General features: G+C 41.2%; 1 protein-coding gene across 11 annotated transcripts in view; it reads right to left on the reverse strand.

The window, feature by feature from the left end:
* Positions 1–25,016, reverse strand: part of CADPS2 (calcium dependent secretion activator 2) — a 580,156-nt gene that overhangs the window by 533,490 nt on the left and 21,650 nt on the right. For 3 of the 11 annotated variants that reach the window (XM_059885591.1, XM_059885590.1, XM_059885589.1), the window contains exon 1: positions 760–780. In XM_059885591.1, coding sequence (XP_059741574.1) covers positions 760–762 — 3 coding nt within the window. In that variant the 5' untranslated portion in view covers positions 763–780. 11 annotated transcript variants of the gene reach the window in all.

A 25,016-nucleotide genomic window follows, 5' to 3' on the forward strand; every position in this document is an offset into this window, starting at 1 on the left:
TGTGTAAGCAATTTCAATTTTAAAGGAAAAAAACAACCAAGAAATAGAACTATATTTTTATAAATTTTACACTATGGGAAAACAAATACCTTAAGTGTTAGAATGCATGTTACCTTTGATTTTACATTTTGGCAAGATACAAAATAAAGACAACAAATGGAAGACTTAGACTCTTCAGTCATGTCTACTTGAGTGATAAGAAATGAAAATTACCTAATCCCTCCATTTGTTCAATAGCAATACTGCATGTGAAAATGAATTTATACATAGTATTAGATTTGATATAAAACAGATTATCTTACATCTTATATTATTCACTTTCTGCATAGACCATTTTTCAAGGATAAACAATTCAGTTGTAGGAAAGATAATTAACAGCATCCAGTTTATAAAAGTACCAATAAAAATTTAACTAATCAATTTGATTTTATTTACAATAAAGATTATAACACTGTGTTTTGTCAGCCAAGAGATTAAATATTTATCACATGTTTATATAGGTATATATGTGCCAGGCTTGTCTTATTTGTATAATACATTTACTCTGATAACTGTAGATCCACTTTCCAGTTGTAATATTGACCATCTCCACCACCACCCCACATCATCTCCAACCATCACTAAATATTTTAAAATAACACCAGTACAAGCATTAAGAGGAAATTTATTCTTAATTCTGGATAAAAGACACACAATTGCATATATAATCTAGCATGGCATTCTACAAAAATGGCACTGAAAAGAAAAATCCATAGTCACCATCTTCCAGATTCCTTTGGTTTTCTTTGCTTCACTCTGTTCTGTTCTACTGTATATCAAAGTAGAGAGTAGGCTCAAGGCAGCCAAAGTGATACCAAAACTCCTTAAGGGAGAGACGTAAACAACAGAGATTCCCTGGGCTAGCCTATCTGAGAATGTAACACTAGCAGGCATGCTGAATCGCTTCAGTGTGTCTGACCTTTGTGACCCTATGGACCATAGCCCACCAGGTTCCTCTATCTGTGGGACTCTCCAGGCAAGAATAGTGGAGTGGGTTGTCATGCCCTCCTCCAGGGGATCTTCCCAGCCCAGGGAATAAACCTGTGTCTCATGTCTCCGGCACTGGCAGGTGGGTTCTTTACCGCTAGCGCCACCTGGGAAGCCAACAATAGCATACATAAGACTAATAAAAGTTACCCCAAACCCACATAGCACAGACAGAGGCAGCCTCCAACTTAAGGGGGGCTTTGCTACTGTCCAAAATATCTAGGGGAAAAAATGATAAAACAATTTTCCCATTATTTTTAAAATTAAGATATTTTAAAAATAGAAGTTGATAAACATGGTTAAATGTATTATACCAAAGTTAAAACATACTTCATCAGGGAAAACTGCAGAACTTCTCTTCAAATATATCAGCTTCAAAAAGAAGTCTACTACCATCATTAATACTCCTTTGAAAATTCTCATTACTATAAAATTGATTTATGAAAGATTAAGAAATAACATGAAGCTATGAAAGATTAAGAAATAACATAAATGACTATTATTCAGACATAATATCTACAGAATAATGGCAAAATTGACAGTATTTAGTGAAGCCATGTACACAGTAAAAACTGCATTCTTGTATACCAGCAAGTAGGTAGACATCATGGGTGGCTCAATGGCAAAGAACCTGCCTGCTAAGCAGGAAACGCGGGTTTAATCGCTGGGTTGGAAAGATGCCCTGGAGAAGGAAATTGCAACACTATTCTTGCCTGAGAAATCCCATGGACAGAGGAGCCTGGCAGGCTACACTCCATGGGGTCACAAAGAGTTGGACACAACTAAGCAACTAAACAAGGCAGACATCACACAAAACACACAAGACCAAGAAAAATTATAAAATACGGAGTAAGATTTGCAATAAACAGAATTATGCAACATTATGAGAGTGTTAGAAATAACGCAAATGAATGTCCCTTTATGAAAAAACCTGAATATTCAAAATGTCAATTATTTCAGTTAATTCTATATTTTCTGGAATATTAATCAACTATCAATAAAAATTTAATTTCAAAGAATAAATGTTATCTAATACTCTCAGCCCTGGGATTTCTTTGGAAGGAATGATGCTAAAGCTGAAACTCCAGTACTTTGGCCACCTCATGCGAAGAGTTGACTCATTGGAAAAGACTCTGATGCTGGGAGGGATTGGGGGCAGGAGGAGAAGGGGACGACAGAGGATGAGATGGCTGGATGGCATCACTGACTCGATGGACGTGAGTCTGAGTGAACTCCGGGAATTGGTGATGGATAGGGAGGCCTGGCGTGCTGCGATTCATGGGGTCACAAAGAGTTGGACACGACTGAGCGACTAAACTGAGCTGAATACTCTACAAGAAAAATGAAAGAGATAAGCCAGTATACCCCTACTTGATACATTTATTACAAATTGCAACATTGCAGGCAGATCCTTTATCAACTGAGCTCCAAGCGAAGCCTTATTACAAATTTACAGTCATTAAAACCCAAGCTCACTACCATAAAATTGGAAAAGCAAACCTAATTATATAAAATTTAATATGATACATTTGATATTAAACTAAAGGATTGGGAAGAATTACATGATTATGTAGAGATCACCATAGAAAATTTTCCATTTAAATCTACACCTCATAGAAAAACACATTTTCTTTTAAATCATTTTATCAAAGTAGAGATAGAAATGAAAACTGAGTATTTATTAGGTTTTTGAAGGAATATTAATTTCCTTCAAGCTTTGCTGCAAGCAGCTGGTGAAAATAAAAGAGATCCAAAGATCTGAATGTACAAAAAAAAAAACCCAGCTATCCTCTCTGCACACCATAAAATAGCCCAAAAAATTGACCTGGATTCCTGTCTATCCCTTCTAAAACCATCATAATAAGGAAGAACTGAATAACCTCAGCCAGAGTCAACTAAACCCAAATTTAAAGAGTGTAATTCCTATTAAGTGGTACCCAGAGGGCTTCCAAAGTGGTGCTAGTGGTAAAGAACCCATCTGCTAATACAGGAGACCTAAGAGACTGGTCTAGTTCAAAAGAACTGGGTTTGATCCCTGGGTTGGGAAGATCCCCTGGAGGAAGGGACAGCAACCCACTCCAGTGTTCTTGCCTAGAAAATCCCATGGACAAAGGAGCTTGGAAGGCTGCAGTCCATAGGGTTGCAGAGAGTCAGACATAACTGAAGCGACTTAGTATGCACACATGATACCCAGAATGTTCTTCTAAGCAAAATATCCAGTATAACCAATACATCAGTCAGGGCCACACACATATGAGATGCAATACTCAGAATGAGATTATATGAGGAGGATTTATTTACAAAAGAGTGATTGACAAGGAGGGGGTGTAAGGGAACCAAGGGATGGTACCCTGACCTGGCCAGCAGCCCTGGAGTTCTTACCTCCCCCAGGCTGAACAGGTAGCTGGGAAGCAGCAGTTGCTGCAACCCGCGGGATCATCACACACTTGATTATTTTGTGCAGAGCAGTGAATTCCAGCTAAGGCATACTATTTCCTCCAGATGACCTTCACAGGGAGACAGAGAATGAATGCTTAGATGTCTTTCCCCCCTCTACCTTCTGCCAGGTTCCCATGGGCCAGACTCCAACCCGAAGCTGGAGGGCACATGTCCACACAGGTCAGCCCCTGGGGCAGAGAGCAGACTGGAGAAGAGTAGAAGGTGGGTCTAGGAGAGCAAAGGAAAGAAATCTGGTGTAGCAGGGTAAGCCCACACTCAGGACCTCTCTTCTGCTTAAAGCTCTGCTTTGCAGCTTTGTTCTTGCCAGTCTCAGGCCTTGCCCTGAAACCCAGTGAAAAGCCCCTGATAACATGAAGGCTTTCTCTTGTCCTCTTTAGCCATCTTAGAAACTTTGATGCTTAACATCAAAATAATCACAACAACTAGAAATATAACAATATGGGAAAGTCAATTAAGCTCATTACTAAGTCCAATGTAGACAATGCTAATAATGTGGCATATGAAAAATAAACCACATCCTTTATATGTTAAGGTTATGTGAATATATACATTAAAATGAAAAGAAAGCTGATATGTTGATAGTGTTATGTCAACACACTCTCTAGAGGTTCAAAGGCCATTATACAAACAAATACAGATAGAGGCATAAAGGGGGAGAAAGAAAAGGAGGAAAGGAAACACTTGTCTACATTATCCAATAAGGGCCTGGGGAATGCTTAGTTTGAAAACAACCATAATTTTGCTCTACAGACAATTAAGAGGAAATAAGCTAGAGAGACTGCTAAGCTTTTTAGTAACCACAATACCAGGGAAGTTTTTTAAAAGGGAACCACAATCAGGGGCAGAAATGAAAAACACAGCTATCACATTTGAGTGTGGAAAAAGGCACAAAGGAAAACAATGCCTTCATTTCATATGACTAAGGCACTTACGAGATTATGCTGATTTTAGAAATGGCTAACGATACTGTAGTTGGAAAAACAAAAGGCTTCATTAAAGGAACGATGCTTTCTGTGAATACCAGATGACTCATTTCTGAATGAATTTTGCTAGGCAAAAGACTGTACTCATTCAGTAAACAAGATATTTTTCTTCCATACCAAAACATACAGAAGAAACTTACCCTCAATATATAAGGATGGAGAGAGGATGAAAGCCACCCACTTATATACATGTATCTGCCATAACGGAAAGAGCTATTAAAAAAAAAATGTTAAGTTTAGAAGGAATATAAATAGTCTGATAGTATGGCTATAAGGTTTTGACCTATGAAATGTCACTTTCTACTGTCAAAAAGTTACAACACAAAGAGATGACAAACTTGAGATGTCCTACTGATTAACAACAGTATCTGGTAGCTCCAGGTGAAGGCCTCCAAAGACCTTTGGTTGCTAGGTAAATTGACTCAGATCTAGTGAACCACCTCCTCTAACCAGATATGACCCTGTTTCAAAAGGAACAGGATATCATCTCCCTTTGGAATCTTTATCTATCTTGAGAAAAGAAAACAGAGCTAGAAGAATCTGGCTTCCTGACTTCAGTTCAGTTCAGTCTCTCAGTCATGTCCCACTCCTTGTGACCCCATGGACTGCAGCACACCAAGCTTCCCTGTCCATCACCAACTCCTGAAGCTTACTCAAACTCATGTCCATAGAGTCGGTGATGCCATCTAACCATCTGATCCCTGACTTCAGACTATACTACAAAGCTACAATGATCAAAACACTACTGTTTTGGCACAAAGACTTAGAGATCAATGGAACAGGATTAAAAAAAAAAAAAAGCCCAGAAATAAACCCACATACCTATGGTCAATAAGGGAGACAAGAACATATATTGGAGAAAAGACAATCTCTTCAAAAAGACAATCTCTTCAATAAATGGTGCTGGGAAAACTGGATAGCTACTTGTAAAACAGTGAAATTAGAACATTCTCTAACACCACATTCAAATGGATTGAAGACCTAAATGTAAGACCAGAATATAGAACTTCTGGAAGAAAACACAGGCAGGATGCTCTGATATAAATCACAGAAGTTCTTTTTGGATCCGTCTACTGGAGTAAAGAAAGAAAAAATAAATAGAACTTAATTAAACTTAAAAGCTTCTGCACAATGAAGAAAACCATAAAGAAAATGAAAAGACAACCCACCAAATGGTAGAAAATACTTCCAAATGATGTGACCAACAAGGAATTAATCTCTAAAATATATAAACACTTCATGTAGCTCAATATAAAAAAAAAAAACTCAATCAAAAAAAAAAATGGGCAGAAGATTGAAATAGGCATTTCTCCAAAGACAACATACAGATGGCCAAGAGATAAATGAAAATATGCTCAGTATCACTAATTATTAGAGAAATGCAAGTCAGAAGTACAGTAAGATACCACCTCACACCTGTCAAAATGGCCATCACCAAAAAGTCTCCAAAAAAAAAAAAAAATTGCTGCAGAGGGTATGGAGAAAAGAGAACCCTCCTACACTGTTGGTAGGAATGTAATTTGGTATAGCCACTAATGGAGAAAAGCTTGAAGGTTCCTTAAAAAACTAAAAAATAGAGCCATATGATCCAGCAATCCCATTTCTGATCATACATCTGAAGAAATGATAATTTGACAAGATACATGAACCTCAATGCTCACACTATTTACAACAGCAAAGACACAAAGCAATCTAAATGTCCATCGACAGAGGAACGGATAAAGAAGGTGTGGCACATATATGCAATGGAATACTACTCAGCCACTAAAAAGAACAAAATAATGCCATTGGCAGCAACATGAAGAGGCCTAAAGATTATCACACTGAGTGAAGTGAGTCACAGAAAGACAAATATCATGATAGCACTTATATATTGAATATTAAAAAAATGATACAAATGAACTTATTTACAGAACAGTAATAGACTCAGACTTAAGAAGAAACCTATGGTTAATAAAGAGGAAAGGGGGGGATAAATTAGGTGGTTGGGGTTAACATATACACATTACTAAGAGAAGCGAAAAGCAAAAGAGAAGAGGAAAGATATAAACATCTGAATGCAGAGTTCTAAAGAATAGCAAGAAGAGATAAGAAAGCCTTCTTCAGTGATCAGTGCAAAGAAATAGAGGAAAACAACAGAATGGGAAAGACTAGGGATCTCTTCAAGAAAATGAGAGATACCAAAGGAACATTTCATGCAAAGATGAGCTCGATAAAGGACAGAAATGGTATGGACCTAACAGAAGCAGAAGATATTAAGAAGAGGTGGCAAGGATACATAGAAAACTGTACAAAAAAGATCTTCACGACCCAGATAATCACAATGGTGTGATCAGTGACCTAGAGCCAGACATCCTGGAATGTGAAGTCAAGTGGGCCTTAGAAAGCATCACTACGAACAAAGTTAGTGGAGGTGATGGAATTCCAGTTGAGCTATTCCAAATCCTGAAAGATGATGCTGTGAAAGTGCTGTACTCAATATGCCAGCAAATTTGGAAAACTCAGCAGTGGCCACTAGAAAAGGTCAGTTTTCATTCCAATCCCAAAGAAAGGCAATGCCAAAGAATGCTCAAACTACCGCACAATTGCACTCATCTCACACGCTAGTAAAGTAATGTTCAAAATTCTCCAAGCCAGGCTTCAGCAATATGTGAACCGTGAACTTCTTGATGTTCAAGCTGGTTTTAGAAAAGGCAGAGGAACCAGAGATCAAACTGCCAACATCTGCTGGATCACAGAAAAAGCAAGAGAGTTCCAGAAAAACATCTATTTCTGCTTTATTGACTATGCCAAAGCCTTTGACTGTGTGGATCACAATAAGCTGTGGAAAATTCTGAAAGAGATGGGAATACCAGACCACCTGATCTGCCTCTTGAGAAATTTGTATGCAGGTCAGGAAGCAACAGTTAGAACTGGACATGGAACAACAGACTGGTTCCAAACAGGAAAAGGAGTTCGTCAAGGCTGTATATTGTCACCCTGTTTATTTAACTTATATGCAGAGTACATCATGAGAAACCCTGGACTGGAAGAAACCCTGGACTAGAAGAAACACAAGCTGGAATCAAGATTGCCGGGAGAAATATCAATAACCTCAGATATGCAGATGACACCACCCTTATGGCAGAAAGTGAAGAGGAACTCAAAAGCCTCTTGATGAAAGTGAAAGCGGAGACTGAAAAAGTTGGCTTAAAGCTCAACATTCAGAAAACAAAGATCATGGCATCCGGTCCCATCACTTCATGGGAAATAGATGGGGAAACAGTGGAAACAGTGTCAGACTTTATTTTTCTGGGCTCCAAAGTCACTACAGATGGTGACTGCAGCCATGAAATTAAAAGACGCTTACTCCTTGGAAGGAAAGTTATGACCAACCTAGATAGCATATTCAAAAGCAGAGACATTACTTTGCCAACAAAGGTTCATCTAGTCAAGGCTATGGTTTTTCCTGTGGTCATGTATGGATGTGAGAGTTGGACTGTGAAGAAGGCTGAGCACCGAAGAATTGATGCTTTTGAACTGTGGTGTTGGAGAAGACTCTTGAGAGTCCCTTGGACTGCAAGGAGATCCAACCAGTCTATTCTGAAGGAGATCAGCCCTGGGATTTCTTTGGAAGGAATGATGCTAAAGCTGAAACTCCAGTACTTTGGCCACCTCATGCGAAGAGTGGATTCACTGGAAAAGACCCTGATGCTGGGAGGGATTGGGGGCAGGAGGAGAAGGGGATGACAGAGGATGAGATGGCTGGATGGCATCACTGACTCAATGGACATGAGTCTGAGTGAACTCCGGGAGTTGGTGATGGACAGGGAGGCCTGGCGTGCTGCGATTCATGGGGTCGCAAAGAGTCGGACACGACTGAGCGACTGAATGATCTGATATATAAAACTCATTATCAAAGACCTACTGTATAGCACAGGGAACTCTACTCAATATTCTATCAGAGCCTAAATGGGAAAAGAATCTGAAAAGGAATAGATGTGTATTTGTATAACTGAATTACATTGCTGTACACCTGAAACTAACACAACATTGTTGTAACTATACACCAATATAAAATTTAAAAAAAAAAAAAAAAAACTGCACCTCTGCTCATAATACTATTAGCTTCCGACCCTTCCAAGGGGCTTAGTTTGAATCAGCCTAGGCTTCAAGAGCCAGTGAGTCCCATCAAAGTGCCCAGATTACACTAGTCTCAGATTCAACTCTGCTTTGTCTGCATTCCTGAACTTGAGGACATCCACCACCATTCACCATCAGTCAATCCAAAACATGGCAGTCACGGTAAATCCCTATCTTTTTCTTACACTCATCCAATCCACGATCAAATCCTATTCATCCTGTCAACACGGTAAATCTTTAATCCACCTACTCAGCAACTACTTTAGTTCAGGTGGTCATGTTTTTTGCCAGGACTTCCCCCAGATACTCACCTTGCCTTCCTCTATCTTTCTTTTTTTCGCCCAGAAGAATCTTTCTAAAAGCACTCACCTGATCTTGCTATACTTCTCTCTCTAAAACTCTTCACTAGATCTCATTTTACAGAATAAAGCCCAAAGTCCTGCAAAAGGCTCTGCATATCTATTTCCCATCTGTCAAGTTTCATCTCTTATATTTGCTTAACAAGTGAATAAAACCTTTTATCCATACAGCTAGCACATTTTAGATACATAGATTACCCAGAAATCTTACCAGAACATAAAAGCCTTAGATAGAACAATGTGCCAGCCTATAAGTGGAACAAGAAAGGACAGAGAAGTCATCTCTCATTGTGACTGATGTTAGAATCACCTACAGAGCTTAGAAAAAGGCCAAGCTCCAGAGTTCTGATTCACTTGATCTGGATGAGGCTTTTCTTAAAGGCTTATCAGATGACACTAATGTGAAACCATGGTTGTGAACTATGGGGCAGCAAAAATGTTTGTCTCCTTCTCCAGCCCTGCCTTGAGTGAGAAATGAAGGAACCTGCATCAGTTTCTCACATTGACTACATCCTAGTACTTGAGCCCCATCTTCCACTGAAGAGCTGAGAGCTACTAACAGAACAGTATTTTGTATCCCTTCTTGCCAGATTGCCTCAGACAGTAAACAATCTGCCTGTAATGCAGGAGACTTGGGTTTGATCTCTGGGTCAGGAATATTCCCCTGGAGAAGGAAACTGCCACTCACTCTAGTATTCTTGCCTGGAGAATTCCATGGACAGACAGCCTGGTGGGCTACATACAGTTCATGGGGTCACAAAGAGTTGGACACAACTAAGCCACTTTCATTCTTGCCAGAAGGACTACAATACCATTCTTCCTGGCTCAGCTACCAGATGGACATTATCTTGCCACCCTCAGTCACTGGTGTTCTACAGGACCAACAAGACAGTTTCAAACAGTGTAGGTATCCAAGGATAGTTCTACTGTTTATCATCAGGTATGAACAAAGCTTAAGGGAAGACACTGAAAAAACTTTTTTTTTCACCCACAAGCCCTATAGATCCCACTGTGGATTCTGACTTCATAAATGAGGGCAAGAGAGGCAAAAATCAGTTTATTCAGAAAAAAAGAAAACACACATGGTCTGTCTGCCCTATTCATAGCAGGTCCTTTCAAGAATTCCTTTGTCCTGGCCAGAGGCAATGCCATGTGTATCCCACGTGAACCTTTCACACTTTTATCACACTTCTCCGCACACCTGCCCTAAGCTAGGTCAGAGTTTCCCTCTCCAAGGGATCCAGAACCACCTCTTCTAGGCAGTCTGTTGGTAGGCAGTTTAATAACATGTCAAGTCCATGTATCATAGTCTTAGGCATGAAGAAACTGAGCGTACCAAACTGCAGTACCAAGAATGAGACCAGAGACAAATCGGAGAGGTCATACAGCCCCAGACAGAAAAACAAATCTGCTGTCTTTGTTCCTAAGAGTTTCCAGTTCGCAAGTCAAGGCTTTCAAGAGGCCTGGCTGATTACCCTGCCCTTGAGCACTTTGAGACATTTCCCTTATAATAATAATCACTACCCTTTTTGTTTCTTAGCTCCTTCAAGTAGATTTTATTACTTGCAGCTAAAAAACATCTTGACCAGGACACCTTCAGTCCAGCTTGATCTGCTGAATGCAGTACTTGGGAGAATCAAAGATTATGCCCAGCATAAATTAGGGAGGACCCTACTCTAAAATACAAATTGCATCAGTGAATTGGAGGTTGCAAGTTAAGAGGAGACAGAAGCAGAAAAGGCCTGGGTTGTTAAATGCAGTTAACATTTTCGAAGTGAAGAGGACAAGGCCAAAGTTTGAAACAGAAAATAAGTGATGGGTGAAAAGAGCTGAAGACACAGATTTTGAAGAGACTGGAGAAAGTTCTTACGGTCACAACTAACAGTTAGCCAGGTTATACTCGACTATTCTGACTTCAAATTTAATATTTGTTCCACTAGAAGTTACACACGTGATTATGAAGAGCTGGAGATTGAGTTGTAACAAAGTCTACAGTGCAGCTGTCATGCTTGGCCAGATGGTTCTAACAAAGGCCTATTGTTTTCGGGAACTGAAAGAAGCAACAGACTATAAAGATGTTACCAGAAGCATCACAGAGAGGCAAGAGAAGGGAAGGAACTGTAAGATTTTACACCTCAAGCAAGAGGGATTAGGGAGATGGCCATAGTTTTGGCAACCAAGAAGAGTGGGTATAGAGAGAAAACAAGAACTAAGCTTTTATTGCACACAAATATGTATCGATTAGCTTTGACTGTGTAACAAGTCATCTCAAAACAGTAGCTAAGGAACAATCCTGTAATACCTCACAATTCTGTGGACTAACAATTTGGGCAGCTGAATGGTTCCGCTGTTCCTATCTGGATGATTCTTATACTAGTCAACTTGAGCTATGTTATACGCTGCTCTAAAACTTAAGGGATTTAAACGAGAAATATTATTCCTCATAACCCTATGAACCAAATGTACAGTTTTTCTGGTCTGGATCAACCCAACTGTGACCAGATTATTTGGTAAAATCCTATTGGGCAAAACCAGTCACATGCACAAGGCCATCATGTGGTAGCAGAAGGAACTTCCTCCCAGTGTCCATGCACTGGGAGTGTGACTGCATGTTTTAAGGAAAAAACCTCAATCTACACTTGACACCTAAGTATAAATCAATCCATACCTAAGACTTAAGGGACTTCTCTGGCAGTCCAGTGGTTAAGGCTCTACTTCCACTGCAGGGGGCTGGGGTTCAATCCCTGGTTAGGGAACTAAGATCCCACATGCCACATGGTGTGGCCAAAATGTATAAATTTGAAAAACCTAAAAAAGGAAAAAGTGTAAATATACACACCCACCCAGCCTATCCTGGAACCCCACTCACCCTATCCTGGACTATCCTGAAACCACTAGCTCTGCTCCTTTCTAGAAGTCACTGCCTCACCACACAAAACTTTAACCCTAGAAGTGCTTCTAATGTAACATATAACCTACCTTACCCAGATTTTAGCTCTAATGTCAAAGTTTAAATTTCTACAGCAGAACTCACTACTGGAGAGAAAAGTAAATACTATTATCAAGAATATGATGTGTACTTGAGACATTGATGTGTATGAATGACAGGGCCTTCGACTCATCTGGTTTCAGGGATGTTCTCACACTGAGGGTCACAGGGGTCCTCACCCACCTCCTCCTGCCCCAAGGCAGCTCCCCAACAGGTAAGCCCCAGCCAAAAGACAGGATCAGAGGGTCTCTAAGGTGGCCATATCCTACCTTCATTGAGAGATAGTTTGGAAATCTGTGGCGTTATTTGTAGTTGTCCCAGTGATGAGGGGTAGAGCTGGCATTAGGTAAGAGGAACTTAGAGTTACCAGATGATCTGCCACATTAAGGACACTCTGGGGCTTCAAGCATCTTCCAGGACATTCTTGTTAACAGAAAATTCACCTACTGTTTGAGCCTAACTCTAAGCCAGCTTTATATAAATGAAGTATTTTTGCATGATTTTTTTTGCATGGTTTTAATATACAGTTTTTCAGAAATACAGATCAGATCAGTCGCTCAGTCGTGTCCGACTCTTTGTGACCCCATGAATCGACGCCAGGCTGCCCTGTCCATCACCAACTCCCGGAGTTCACTCAGACTCATGTCCATCGAGTCAGTGATGCCATCCAGCCATCTCATCCTCTGTCATCCCCTTCTCCTCCTGCCCCCAATCCCTGCCAGCATCAGAGTCTTTTCCAATGAGTCAGCTCTTCGCATAAGGTGGCCAAAGTACTGGAGTTTCAGCTTTAGCATCATTCCTTCCAAAGAAATCCCAGGGCTGATCTCCTTCAGAATGGACTGGTTGGATCTCCTTGCAGTCCAAGGGACTCTCAAGTGTCTTCTCCAACACCACACTTCAAAAGCATCAATTCTTCGGCACTCAGCCTTCTTCACAGTCCAACTCTCACATCCATACATGACCACAGGAAAAACCATAGCCTTGACTAGATGAACCTTTGTTGGCAAAGTAATGTCTCTGCTTTTGAATATGCTATCTAGGTTGGTCATAACTTTCCTTCCAAGGAGTAAGCATCTTTTAATTTCATGGCTGCAGTCACCATCTGCCGTGACTTTGGAGCCCAGAAAAATAGTGTCTGACACTGTTTCCACTGTTTACCCATCTATTTCCCATGAAGTGATGGGACCGGATGCCATGATCTTCATTTTCTGAATGTTGAGCTTTAAGCCAACTTTTTCACTCTCCACTTTCACTTTCATCAAGAGGCTTGTGAGTTCCTCTTCACTTTCTGCCATAAGGGTGGTGTCATCTGCATATCTGAGGTGATTGATATTTCTCCTGGCAATCTTGATTCCAGCTTGTGTTTCTTCCAGTCCAGCGTTTCTCATGATGTACTCTGCATGTAAGTTAAATAAACAGGGTGACAATATCCAGCCTTGACAAACTCCTTTTCCTGTTTGGAACCAGTCTGTTGTTCCGTGTCCAGTTCTAACTGTTGCTTCCTGACCTGCATACAAATTTCTCAAGAGGCAAATCAGGTAGTCTGGTATTCCCATCTCTTTCAGAATTTTCCAGTTTATTGTGATCCACACAGTCAAAGGCTTTGGCATAGTCAATAAAGCAGAAATAGATGTTTTTCTGGAACTCTCTTGCTTTTTCCATGATCCAGCAGATGTTGGCAATTTGATCTCTGGTTCCTCTGCCTTTCAGAAATACAACCACTATACAAATCCATGAAAGGCAGTATTCTGTTCTACAAGAAAATTTATCAGTGGTTATCTGCTGGTTTGGAAAATCGTGTTACTGGCCACAATACTGGAATCAACAATAGCACATAGTTATAGCAGTCTGCACTGATGATTGCCAAACAGTCCTTCAATTTAAATATGAATGCATCCGTTTTAAATGTTTTCTTCAGGGTAGTTATGCTCAAGTTAATTGAATACTGATTTACACATTACTTTCTAAAATCATTTGTACTTCTTCGTGCTATAGATAGGCTATCACATTGATTTATAATGTATTATATTGATTTATATTATATAATTATATTTTACATTTATTTAAATATGCTTAGTTAAATATTATAGATCATCTAATAATTCTATTTCAAGATAGAAATGGTGTTAATGTAAGATGTTTTTTAAAAAGGGAGCGCTAGTCCTACTAGTAGACTTAGTAAGTGATTCAATGTTCTCACTTTTTAAGTGCCTGCTTTTAAAAAAAAAAGTCTGCATACTAGTTCGTCAATATTACTTTTTAGTTACTTTCTTTAGAAATTTAGGTTCTAATCATTCACATATTTGGAAGGTATTTCCTTCTGCCCTCATGGCTCAAGAAGAGCTCGCATCATTGCCTTATATTCCATGGTCCCTAAGCCTCCAGAGAGCAACTACAATAGCCCTATGGCAAATAAAGTCACTACTCAGCCATCGAAAGCAGAAAGCTAGCTATCATGAGAAACAGGCTTAGCTTATACAGGACAGAGGTACTTCCCAGGGGACAGAAGACAGGGAACAGGAATGAAGATCACCAGCTTGCTCACTACCCCACATTAATGGGTTTTGCATTAGCATCAAAAAACCAAAAATAATTTCCAAAAAAACCTGTTTTTTTAAAGATTCTTCTTAAAAAGAGGTACATGAATCAAAGACTAGCAGGGGCTAGGACATGTAGTCTTAAGTTTCATCTCTGATTCTTGAATGTGTCCTTAGTTAAACTCGTGTGTGTGTGCTCAGTTGCATCTGACTCTTTGCAACCCCATGGACTGTGGCCTGCCAGGCTTGTCTGTAGAATTTTCCAAGCAAGAAATCCTGGAGTGGGTTGCCATTTCCTACTCTAAGGGATCTAGAAGAGCTTTAAGTTATTCAGCTGCAGACCTGGCATATACACACATATATACATACCTTGGTCTGAAATCATGAAACAAGTTGTGTCCGGATAATAAAGTGATACCCTTTGGAGAGGGAAACAATGAAGGAGACAAAGCTAGTACTCGATACAAAGGGGGTGTGTGTGTGTATGTTAGTCACTCAGTTGTGTCCAACTCTTTGGGACTGCATGTACTGTAGCCTGCCAGGCTCCTCTCTCCATAGAATTGTCCAGGCAAGAATATTGGAGTGGGTTGCCATTTCCTTCTCCAAAGGATCTTCCCAACCCAGGGATCAAACCTGGGTCTCCTGCATTGCATACTAATTCTTTACTATCTGGGCAGTTGGTAAAGAATCCACCTGCAATGCAGGAAACCCTGGTTCAATTCCTGGGCTGGGAAGATCTGCTGGAGAAGGCATAGGCTACCCACTCCAGTATTCTTGGGCTTCCCTTGTGACTCAGCTGGTATATAATCTGCCTGCAATGCAGAAGACCTGGGTTCGATCCCTGGGTTGGGAAGATCCCCTGAAGAAAGGAAAGGCTACCCACTCCAGTATTCTGGCCTAGAGAATTCCATGGACTGTACAGCCCATGGGGTTGCAAAGAGTCAGACATGATTATCCAGGAAAAGTCATGGTACCCAGATGTTTAAAGAGACAAAAGGAAACAAAGTATTGCACATCATTGGGGGGAGCGAGCTCCGCCCCTGGCAAAGGTCATGAGGAAGGAGGCTTGGCATACGCAAAGGCGGGATCAAGCCTCAGGAGTCTCCCTGGAAATTCTCGAGCATATACCCCCAAAAACCAGAGTCTGCCTACTTTCTGCTTTGTGCTGTCACCTACACCTCTGACTTTACAGGGGGCTGTCCCCCACTACCTCTCTCTGAAAAAAGAGTTAGCTTACAGCTCCAGTTAATAATTCTTGGGTGTGACAGTGTTTCAACATACAAACTCCTTTGGAAGTCCTCTAGCCTGCCTGAATAGGTTTTTTCCGGCAACATGTGATTGTTCAGAGCCTCCCAACTGTGAGAGGCAGGAGATGTTCTAAACTGTCTAAACACAGATTCCTTTGAGTAGTTAAAAGATTGATTAGAAATTGTATTGGTGAAGGGTTTTTCACTTGTTGGGCCAATGTTTGCTGCTAAGTCTCCATATCCCTTACCTACTGTGTCCTTGGCGGTGTATTGATTGATATAATGGGTGTATAGAAATGTAAGCAGTTGCCTCAATGTTTGTAATCTTGGACCCTTGAGTTAATTCTTTTCTTGATTGAGCCCACCTCACCTTTGCCCTATAGGAATGCAACTTTCTCCAATGCTTTTTGGAGGCTGGTGCCTGACTTTAGAATAATCACCTTTAGAGAAAAATAAGTTTCTTAAAATGTTAACAGGCTTCCTGGCCAGAAGATGATGTAAATCACCTAAACTTTTGCATATGATAAGTTTGAAAGCCTGACTTCGATAAGGATCAGGAACTGCTGTCTTTGCATGCCTCTACCCCTTCCCCCATTATCCTCTATGCACAACTTAAGGTATAAAACTGCTTTGGAAAATAAAGTATCTCCTTTTGTTCACCGGAATTTGGTGTCCCCATGTCGTTCTTTCTTTCACCTTCTAGCTGAATTTTTCCTCTGAGGCAGGGAAGCTTGTCAAGCCTACTAATTTTGCCTGGGCTTCTAAGATCCGACCGGGGAGGCCTTAGTGTCTCCTCTCCTTCGGGAGAACGGGAGGACGCCTGCGGCCTTCGTAGGTGACATTAATTCCCAGCTTTGGAATTTTATTCAGTCTCTTTTCTCCACTAAATTTCCTCCCTGAGCTATCCTCATTCTATTACTCTTTATATCCTTAATTAACGTTTAATTAAGCAATTGTTTCCTGATCTTCGCCTACGCCGTCTCTCCTTCGAATACCCTGGATCAGCCGGGGCTGGTCCCCGGCACATCATGGTAGTTAAAATATCGAAGGAGACAATTGGAGTATATATGTATTTGAAAAACTCAGGAGTAAGGAAATATGGTGAGTTCCCATATTGGGCTCCCTTAGCTGCAAGGAGATCCAACCAGTCCATTCTGAAGAGATCAGCCCTGGGATTTCTTTGGAAGGAATGATGCTAAAGCTGAAACTCCAGTACTTTGGCCACTCATGCAAAGAGTTGACTCATTGGAAAAGACTCTGATGCTGGGAGGGATTGGGGGCAGGAGGAGAAGGGGACGCCAGAGGATGAGATGGCTGGATGGCATCACCGACTCGATGGACATGAGTCTGAGTGAACTCCGGGAGTTGGTGATGGACAGGGCAGCCTGGCGTGCTGCGATTCATGGGGTCGCAAAGAGTCGGACACGACTGAGCGACTGATCTGATCTGATCTGAGTGGCTCAGGGGGTAAAGAATCCTCCTGCAACGCAGGAGATCTGGGTTCGATCCTTGGGTTGGGAAGATCCCCGGAGAAGGGAAGGGCTACCCACTCCAGTATTCTTGCCTGGAGAAGTCCCATGGACAGAGGAACCTGGTGGGCTACAGTTTGTGGGGTTACATAGAGTCAGACACAACTGAGCGACTTTATGTATCTGCAGGAATTTCACAATTAAGTTTTTGGAACATTTACTGTAAAGCAAGGTAATAAATGGCCAGCACTGCATCTTACATATTCCATTTAGTCATATTAAAGTGCTGAGGATGTTCAAATATTAAGTGATAAAGGTACCATAAAATCTAGTAAGCAAAGTTTATTCACCCCTACTCTAAGGAATAAAAGTTATAAAGGAATAAAAAGATATAAAATTGATTTAACAACCTCGTGGAAGAAAAATTGCTTCATACGCTAAAAAGACAGTATACTGAATTTAGCCTAAAGCAAAAGGTATAAATCTCTCAAATACCAATGAAAATAGTTAATATTTTATAAATGTTGAGAATCTTTTTTTAATATAAATTTATGTATTTTAATTGGAGGCTAGTTATTTTAGAATATTGTATTGGTTTTGCCATACATCAACATGAATCGCCATGGGTATACACGTGTTCCCCATCCTGAACCCCCCGCCCACCTCCCTCCCCGTACCATCCCTCTGGGTCATCCCAGTGCACCAGCCCCAAGCATCCTGTATCATGCATCGTACCTGGACTGGTGATTTGTTTCATATATGATATTATACATGTCTCAATGCCATTCTCCCAAATCATCCCACCCTCTCCCTCTGCCACAGAGTCCAAAAGACTGTTCTATATACCTGTGTCTCTTTTGCTGTCTCACATACAGGATTATCGTTACCAGCTTTCTAAATTCCATATATATGTGTTAGTATACTGTATTGGTGTTTTTCTTTCTGGCTTACTTCACTCTGTATAATAGGCTCCAGTTTCATCTTGATAGGTATGCTTTGTAAATCTCAAAGGTAAACTGAGTTTGTTGTTCAGTCACTCAGTCGTGTCTGAGTCTTTGGCAACTCCATGGACTGCAGCCTGCCAGGCTCCTCTGTCCTTAGGATTTTTCAGGCAAGAAAACTGGAGTGGGTTGACATTTCCTTCTCCAAGGGATCTGCCTGACCCAGTGATCAAACTCATATCTCCTGCATTGCAGGCATATTCATTACTACTGAGCCACCTGGGAAGCCCAAGTTAGAGGTAAAAGGAAACAGGAAACCTATCAGGAGGGGTTTGAAATGCCACTGTATGAGCTATGTATATTCAGAAATTTAGCCCAAAAATCATTATAGAAGGGAATTGTGATATAACTTGTGAAACAGACTCTGCTGGTAGCCCTTCAAATACATAGCCAAAAATGTAAAGAAAGAGGCAGACCAGTGACTTACGTCTTGGTAAGGAACAGCAAGATCAGATAGGCTGAATGCAGTAAAAAATGAGGTCCCAAGACACAGAACACAAAAAACACAAAAGGTGATGTGATGATTAATTTTACATGTCGACTTGACTGGGCTCAGAAAAGGCTAATAAGATGTATTCCAGGTGTGTCTGTGAGGGTGCTTCCCAAAGACATTAGCATTTGAACCAGGAGACTGGGTAAAGACTGTCCTCACCACTGCTGCTGGGCATTGGATCCCAGTCCACTGAGGATTCAAGGAGAATAAAGAAGGTGAAAAACAAATTTGCTCTCTGTACCTGTGCTGCGATATACATCGTTTTCCTGCCTTTGGACATCAGAGTTCTTGGTCTTTCGGTCTCAGACACACACCAGCAGCCCCTCAATTCTCAGGCTTTCAGACGTAAACAGAAGTACATCTCCAGCTCTGCCTGATGCTCAGGTGACTAGCATGCTGCAGTTTGAGGACCACTATTCTAAAGACCAGAACTTAAGTCTCTCTTCTCCATTATTCCACATATTCACCTCTTCTAATCTAGTTCACTCACCTCCTACCAGAAGGTGTCTATGATAAACTCCTTTCAAACTCTGATGGATCTTTTACTTTCTTCAATAATTATGTATACAACTCTATCTTTTCTCATTTTATTGCACTTATTGTTTTTACATCATTCTACTTGCTTGAAAAATGGCCAACACATACTCAGATCGACCTAAAAATTTTTTTTCTCTTCATTCAATCATTAACAACAACCCTATAGGGAAGAAACTCTCATTTTGCCAATTTAACACATGGGAAAACACTTTCAAAAATACTTTTGCTTCAACTCACACTGCCAGAAATGAGTAAAATTATATTCAAACTCAGACAGCATTATCAGTTATTGCTCTTAAGTATTATTTACTTAATCTCCTTGAAGCAAGTTTTGCTTACCAATACAGAAAGGAAGCAAACAGCATGTTCATGGCATGGAACAGGAGTAGCTGCAGTGAGTGGTAAAGGCTTTAAGTGCTGATTAAGGGGACTTCCCTGGTGGCTCAACTAAAAGGTGTCTAGAGAACAGAAGGATAGCTGGGACAGAAGGTAACTACTCTGGTCCAGTGCACCAGGGTAATTTGCCATGAGATGATCTCAGAGTACCACCTATAAATTGGCACTTGCCATCTACCTCCTCAAAAATTAACTCATGTGCTTCTGCAGCTGCTGACCTTCAATACCTCCTGAAAGGAGTGCAGGGTAGAGGGCAGAGATAAGGCACGCTAGCACCGAAGAATTGATGCTTTTGAACTCTGGTGTTGGAGAAGACTCTTGAGAGTCCCTTGGACTGCAAAGAGATCCAACCAGTCCATTCTGAAGGAGATCAGCCCTGGGATTTCTTTGGAAGGACTGATGCTGAGGCTGAAACTCCAATACTTTGGCCACCTCATGCAAAGAGTTGAGTCATTGGAAAAGACCCTGATGCTGGGAGGGATTGGGGGCAGGAGGAGAAGGGGACAACAGAGGATGAGATGGCTGGATTGCATCACCAATTAAATGCACATGAGTTTGGGTGAACTCTGGGAGTTGGTGATGGACAGGGAGGCCTGGCGTGCTGCAATTCATGGGGTCGCAAATAGTTGGACACGACTCAGCGACTGAATTGAACTGATGCTTGGGGTTGTCAGGGGGAACTGTCAAGATACTGAGGTATTTTCATGATTTGATTTCACGAGCCCAATTCTTGTATCTCCTCCCATCTAGAAAAGTACTAAAATCCTTCATGGTGATGACTGTGCCTCGTAACTAGGCAGAAACCTTCTGGGAAAATATATGCTTGATAGCATGTACTCTCCCTTCACCAAAACCACATATATACTGACCTGCCCCCCTAACCTCCCCCCTGATCTTTGGAGCAGTTTCTCAAAGGTGCTGTCTCCCAGGCTGCAGTTCTCATTTTGCCTCAAAAAAAGCTTCACTCATAACTTGTGCATTTTTAAAATCGACATCAGCATACCTCAGTATTCGCCTAAAGCTAGGCTCTGGTTTTACAGACATCCCAGAAGAGCAATGCCTTTATTCTTCAGCCCAGGAGCTAGCATGACTAAGACAGAAGTCCCCGCTGAGGCTGTGTGCCAGGACAAGCCCTTCCTCAGACAGAGCCCACAGACGCCGAGTCACTGCTGGGTCAAAGAGGACAAGGGAGTCTGAATGTCTCCTCAGTTTACACAGAAAGAGAGCAAAGGACAGAAAGGTTCCTCTCAAGCTGGCAAACGCCTGTGCAACCTCAGAGAACGGAGACCCTGTGTCTATAGGCTATTATGCACCCGATCTATGCTCTGCTTTCCTCCAAGGGGAGCCAGGGCTCCCCAAGGCTCAAGTGAAAAAGTCCAAGTGTTGGTTGCTCAGTTGTGTCCAACTCTTTGGGACCCCATGGACTGTAGCCTGCAAGGCTCCTCTGTCCATGAAATTCTCCAGGCAAGAATACTGGAGTGGGCAACCATTCCCTTCTCCAGGGGATCTTCCCGACTCAGAGACTGAACCCGGGTCTCCTGCATTGCAGGTGGATTCTTTACCATCTGAGCCACCAGGGAAGCCACCAGAGAACCAAGGCTCGAAGGTCTTCAAGACCAGATTCAGAAACCCAGCTCTACCACGTCTCACAGAAGCCAAGTCCCGAGTGCCCTTTGTCCTCTCTGCCCTCCACAGCACTTTGTTTTACCCTGAGATCACTACAAGTTAAAATATTTCCAAGTTAACAGGCCATATACTCTGCATCGGTGTCTAAAATGTGATGCTCTTACTCTTCCTTCAAGAGTTTGACACACCAAGGCAACCAGCAGCTTCAAGCAAGCCACACTAGACAAACTCAGAAGCAGTGGATGGTGGAAAAGAGAAACTACATCTAGGAAACCTGGATAGTTATACCCAGAAGTTACTGAGGGGGAGAATATATCACCCCAAAAATATGCTTCTTTGGCATAAGAATTATCTTGAGCTGATTTTTTTAAGAAATAGCAGAATCTTCTGAAAACCAAGTAGAAGTTACCCTTCTGAAAGACATTTATATTTATAAGAGAAATTTCCAATTGCAAAAGGGTTTCTCCCTCTCTATTCCAGGAAATAAGGAGGGGATCAGGTTTCTGAAACTCTTACCAAAGAGTTTATCATTGAGTTATCAATGGCTAAGGCAACTAACTTAAACCTAAGTAATAACCATCCCCTTGTATACTGTGCTTTGCCTGAAAATCTCCCATAACTGGCTTCCCTCCCCCAAGTGTTGTTTTGTCTTTAGATGGAAATGATATTTAAGACAGCAGCTTGGGTCATTTCACGGCATGACTCGGGGAGTTTTCTGGAGTCTTTTCCATGTATATAGGAAGCATGAAAAAATGAAAGTGTTAATTGCTCAGTCGTGTCTGACTCTTTGCAACCCCATGGACTGTAGCCCACCATGCTCCTCTGTCCATGTCCATAGGAAGTATACATGATATCAAAACTTCTGTTTGCTTTTCTCCTGTTAATCTGTCTTTTATTACATGGACTATCTCAGCCAAGAACCTAGAAGGGTAGAAAGAAAATTATTTTTCCTCCCCTACACTGTGTTTCTGAAGAATTCACAGGGAAGAAAATAAATGCTTCTTCCGAAGTCTCTTATAACAGCTTTTCATGTACTATTAAGAGTTTCAATGCAAGAGCATGGAATCTGCTTTCCAAAGTCCCAGTCAGGTTAACAAATAATTATTAAATCTTTCACAACCTTCTGCATCTACAGTTTTCATTTGAAGGCGAAGAAAGAAATTCAGTCTAAACTCCATCTCCTTACTAAGCTATCTAGAGACAATGCAGAAATTCATATTTCTATCAGTGATTAAGAAGTGCGTTAGTTGCCCATTTTTTTTCATAAGCACAAATCCAGCTTGTGTTTATCAAATTTTGGAAAAGCTCTGTTTACAAAGTATGTTAGTGCATTCTGAGGTTCTCAATCTGTAAAATATCTGGGGGAAAACTTATTTTCATTACGTTTAATCTGCTTAGTCAAAGAATATCTAAAACAAGCTTAGTCTGCGTTTTACTAAGCCTCTTTAAAAGTACACTTACAGCACAGATGAATCCTAACAGCTTGACTATTTGTATTCAGGACAGCAGAAATGCCATTGCTATAGATTGGCAAGGAAGTTTCCTGGTAAAAATTTCAGATTTCATGAACCTCAGAGCTCTTCAAACTCTGCCTGCCCTCCCCTCTACCTGCCCCTTTCATAGGTAGTCTTCCTGGATAGACTGGCAGCTAGTGGGAACTGAGGGGGAGAATGAATACTAAGGAGGGAAAGTTCAGGGTATTTCTACCCCCATTTCCTCTCCTGCAGGTAGCACCTCCAGCAGTCACATTTCCTTTGTTTTTATACATATATATATATTTTATTGATGGATAGTAGACTAACAATGTTTCAGGTGGGCAGTAAAGTGATTCAGCTTTATATATACATATATTATTGAAATTATTTTCCATTATAGGTTATTGCAAGATATTGACTATAGTTCCCTATGCTATACAGTAAACCTTTGCCGCTTGTTGCATATCTCTTTTAACTAGGAATCTAGCATTCTATTCATGCCAAGTCAAATAAGTGGAATCAAAATGCCATCAATTTTTTAGTTAGGTAAAAATTCACAAGCTTTCTAAAATAAGCCTTTATCAAATGTAGCAGAAAAGCTTTTGTATACATACAGATATATAATATGTATAATATATATATTTTAGAAAACCACATCTCCTTTATTGTTCCACCTGTTGCGGGCAACCCAAGATCCTGAGCTCTGCTCTCACCAGGCAGCTCCTCTGCCTCAGTCCAGCCCCCAGCAGGCAGCTCCCCTCCCCGGCTCCAATAAACACCAATTCCTTCCTGTGTCCCTTTAGCCCAAGGGACAGCAGCAGCTTCCTGAAGTTGGTGACCACTGCACTGCATGACACATCCACATGTGCTCTTCTGGCTTTCCCACACCTTCAGGGTTCCCTCTACTCAATTCCCACCACTAAACAGCTTGGGGGTCACTGTTTTCCTAACTGGATCCTGACCAGTGAACTCCTACATCAAAAGATACACAAATGTTCCTATTGTGTTAAAATCTTGACAGTATCATGTATCATCCTGCATGATCCACACCGTTCATACCAAATCTGTCCCAAGGAAATCAGGCTGGAGGGATGGCAGGAAAAAGGAAGAAATGGGAGAGACAGGAGACAAAGGGACTTACGGTGGGGGGAAGAAGAGGTGGAGGGCAGGCACTGGGCATCAGGTTTCATGCTTTGTAAGCGTTTTCCTATAGCTTAAGGGAGAAACCCCAGAGGTGCCTCCTGGCACACAGCTCTGGTAGAACACTCCACTGCAGTCCTTCCGGAGAGCCTGCTACTATCAGTCAACACAACTGAGCTCCAGGCACTCTGAAGCAATGTTCTAGGAGCTGCCAGAAATGAGGGGCTTGCTTTCTTTCACCAGGTCCGTGCTTTGCATGTAACATATAATAACTGGAAAGTCAGGAGAGGATACATATGCATAGCAAAGGGAGAGAAACTCAAGCCATTAAGGTGTCAAGACAAAGCCACCACCCACATTTGCCACAGAACAAACAAGCACCCCACACCACCACAATGCTCAGCCATGCTGGCACAGGCACGCTCCACACAATCAAGGGCCCAGAACTCCCATGAGCAACCTCGGGGCTAATGCTTATTATCACTGCAGATAAAAGAATATGCATCAACAACGGAAAAAAATTTAGCTGAATGTGCAGAGAGTGACAAGTTCCACAGCAAAACACTTAAGATTATATTGTGTTGCATACGTGTTTGGTATGAAGGGAATGCTGAATTGACCCTGGGGAAGACAGGTACCCTCTGAAGAGAGTACTGAACAGAGAACTCTGGCTTTAGCACCCCAGCTATTAGTCACCACTTTGTTTAATTCAAAAAAAGGAATCATGTCCTTGAAAATCGTAGTACAAAAGAGACATCACTATATTTATACAAGGTCTAAAAAAATTAGATAATGTTTACTGACTTGTTATATATGAAAATATAACTCATATAAATATAACCTATAAAAGCTCTGAATGACTTAAAAGCCTTTCTCCCTAGAGAGGAAGTAGTTGGTTGTGGAGTCTGAAAGCTTTTTCAAGTGTGACTTTGATCCCCATCTGCTTGAAGTCAGGGCAGGAGAGGAAGACTGATGGGAAAACAAGCATGATGCTAGAGAAAGAGGTTGTGAATTTCATGCAGGGGATCACTTTCTTATTGGTGTAAGTAGTATTCCTTAGCAGTATTCTGCCTGGATGCTAGCCTAGCCCTCCTCTCAAAATCGTGGAGAGGGAGAAAGGAAGGCAGCCATCATTGGAAGTGAGTTACTAGACACA

Source organism: Bos taurus, chromosome 4 (genome assembly GCF_002263795.3).
Source record: "Bos taurus isolate L1 Dominette 01449 registration number 42190680 breed Hereford chromosome 4, ARS-UCD2.0, whole genome shotgun sequence".
Taxonomy (NCBI): Eukaryota; Metazoa; Chordata; class Mammalia; order Artiodactyla; family Bovidae; genus Bos; species Bos taurus.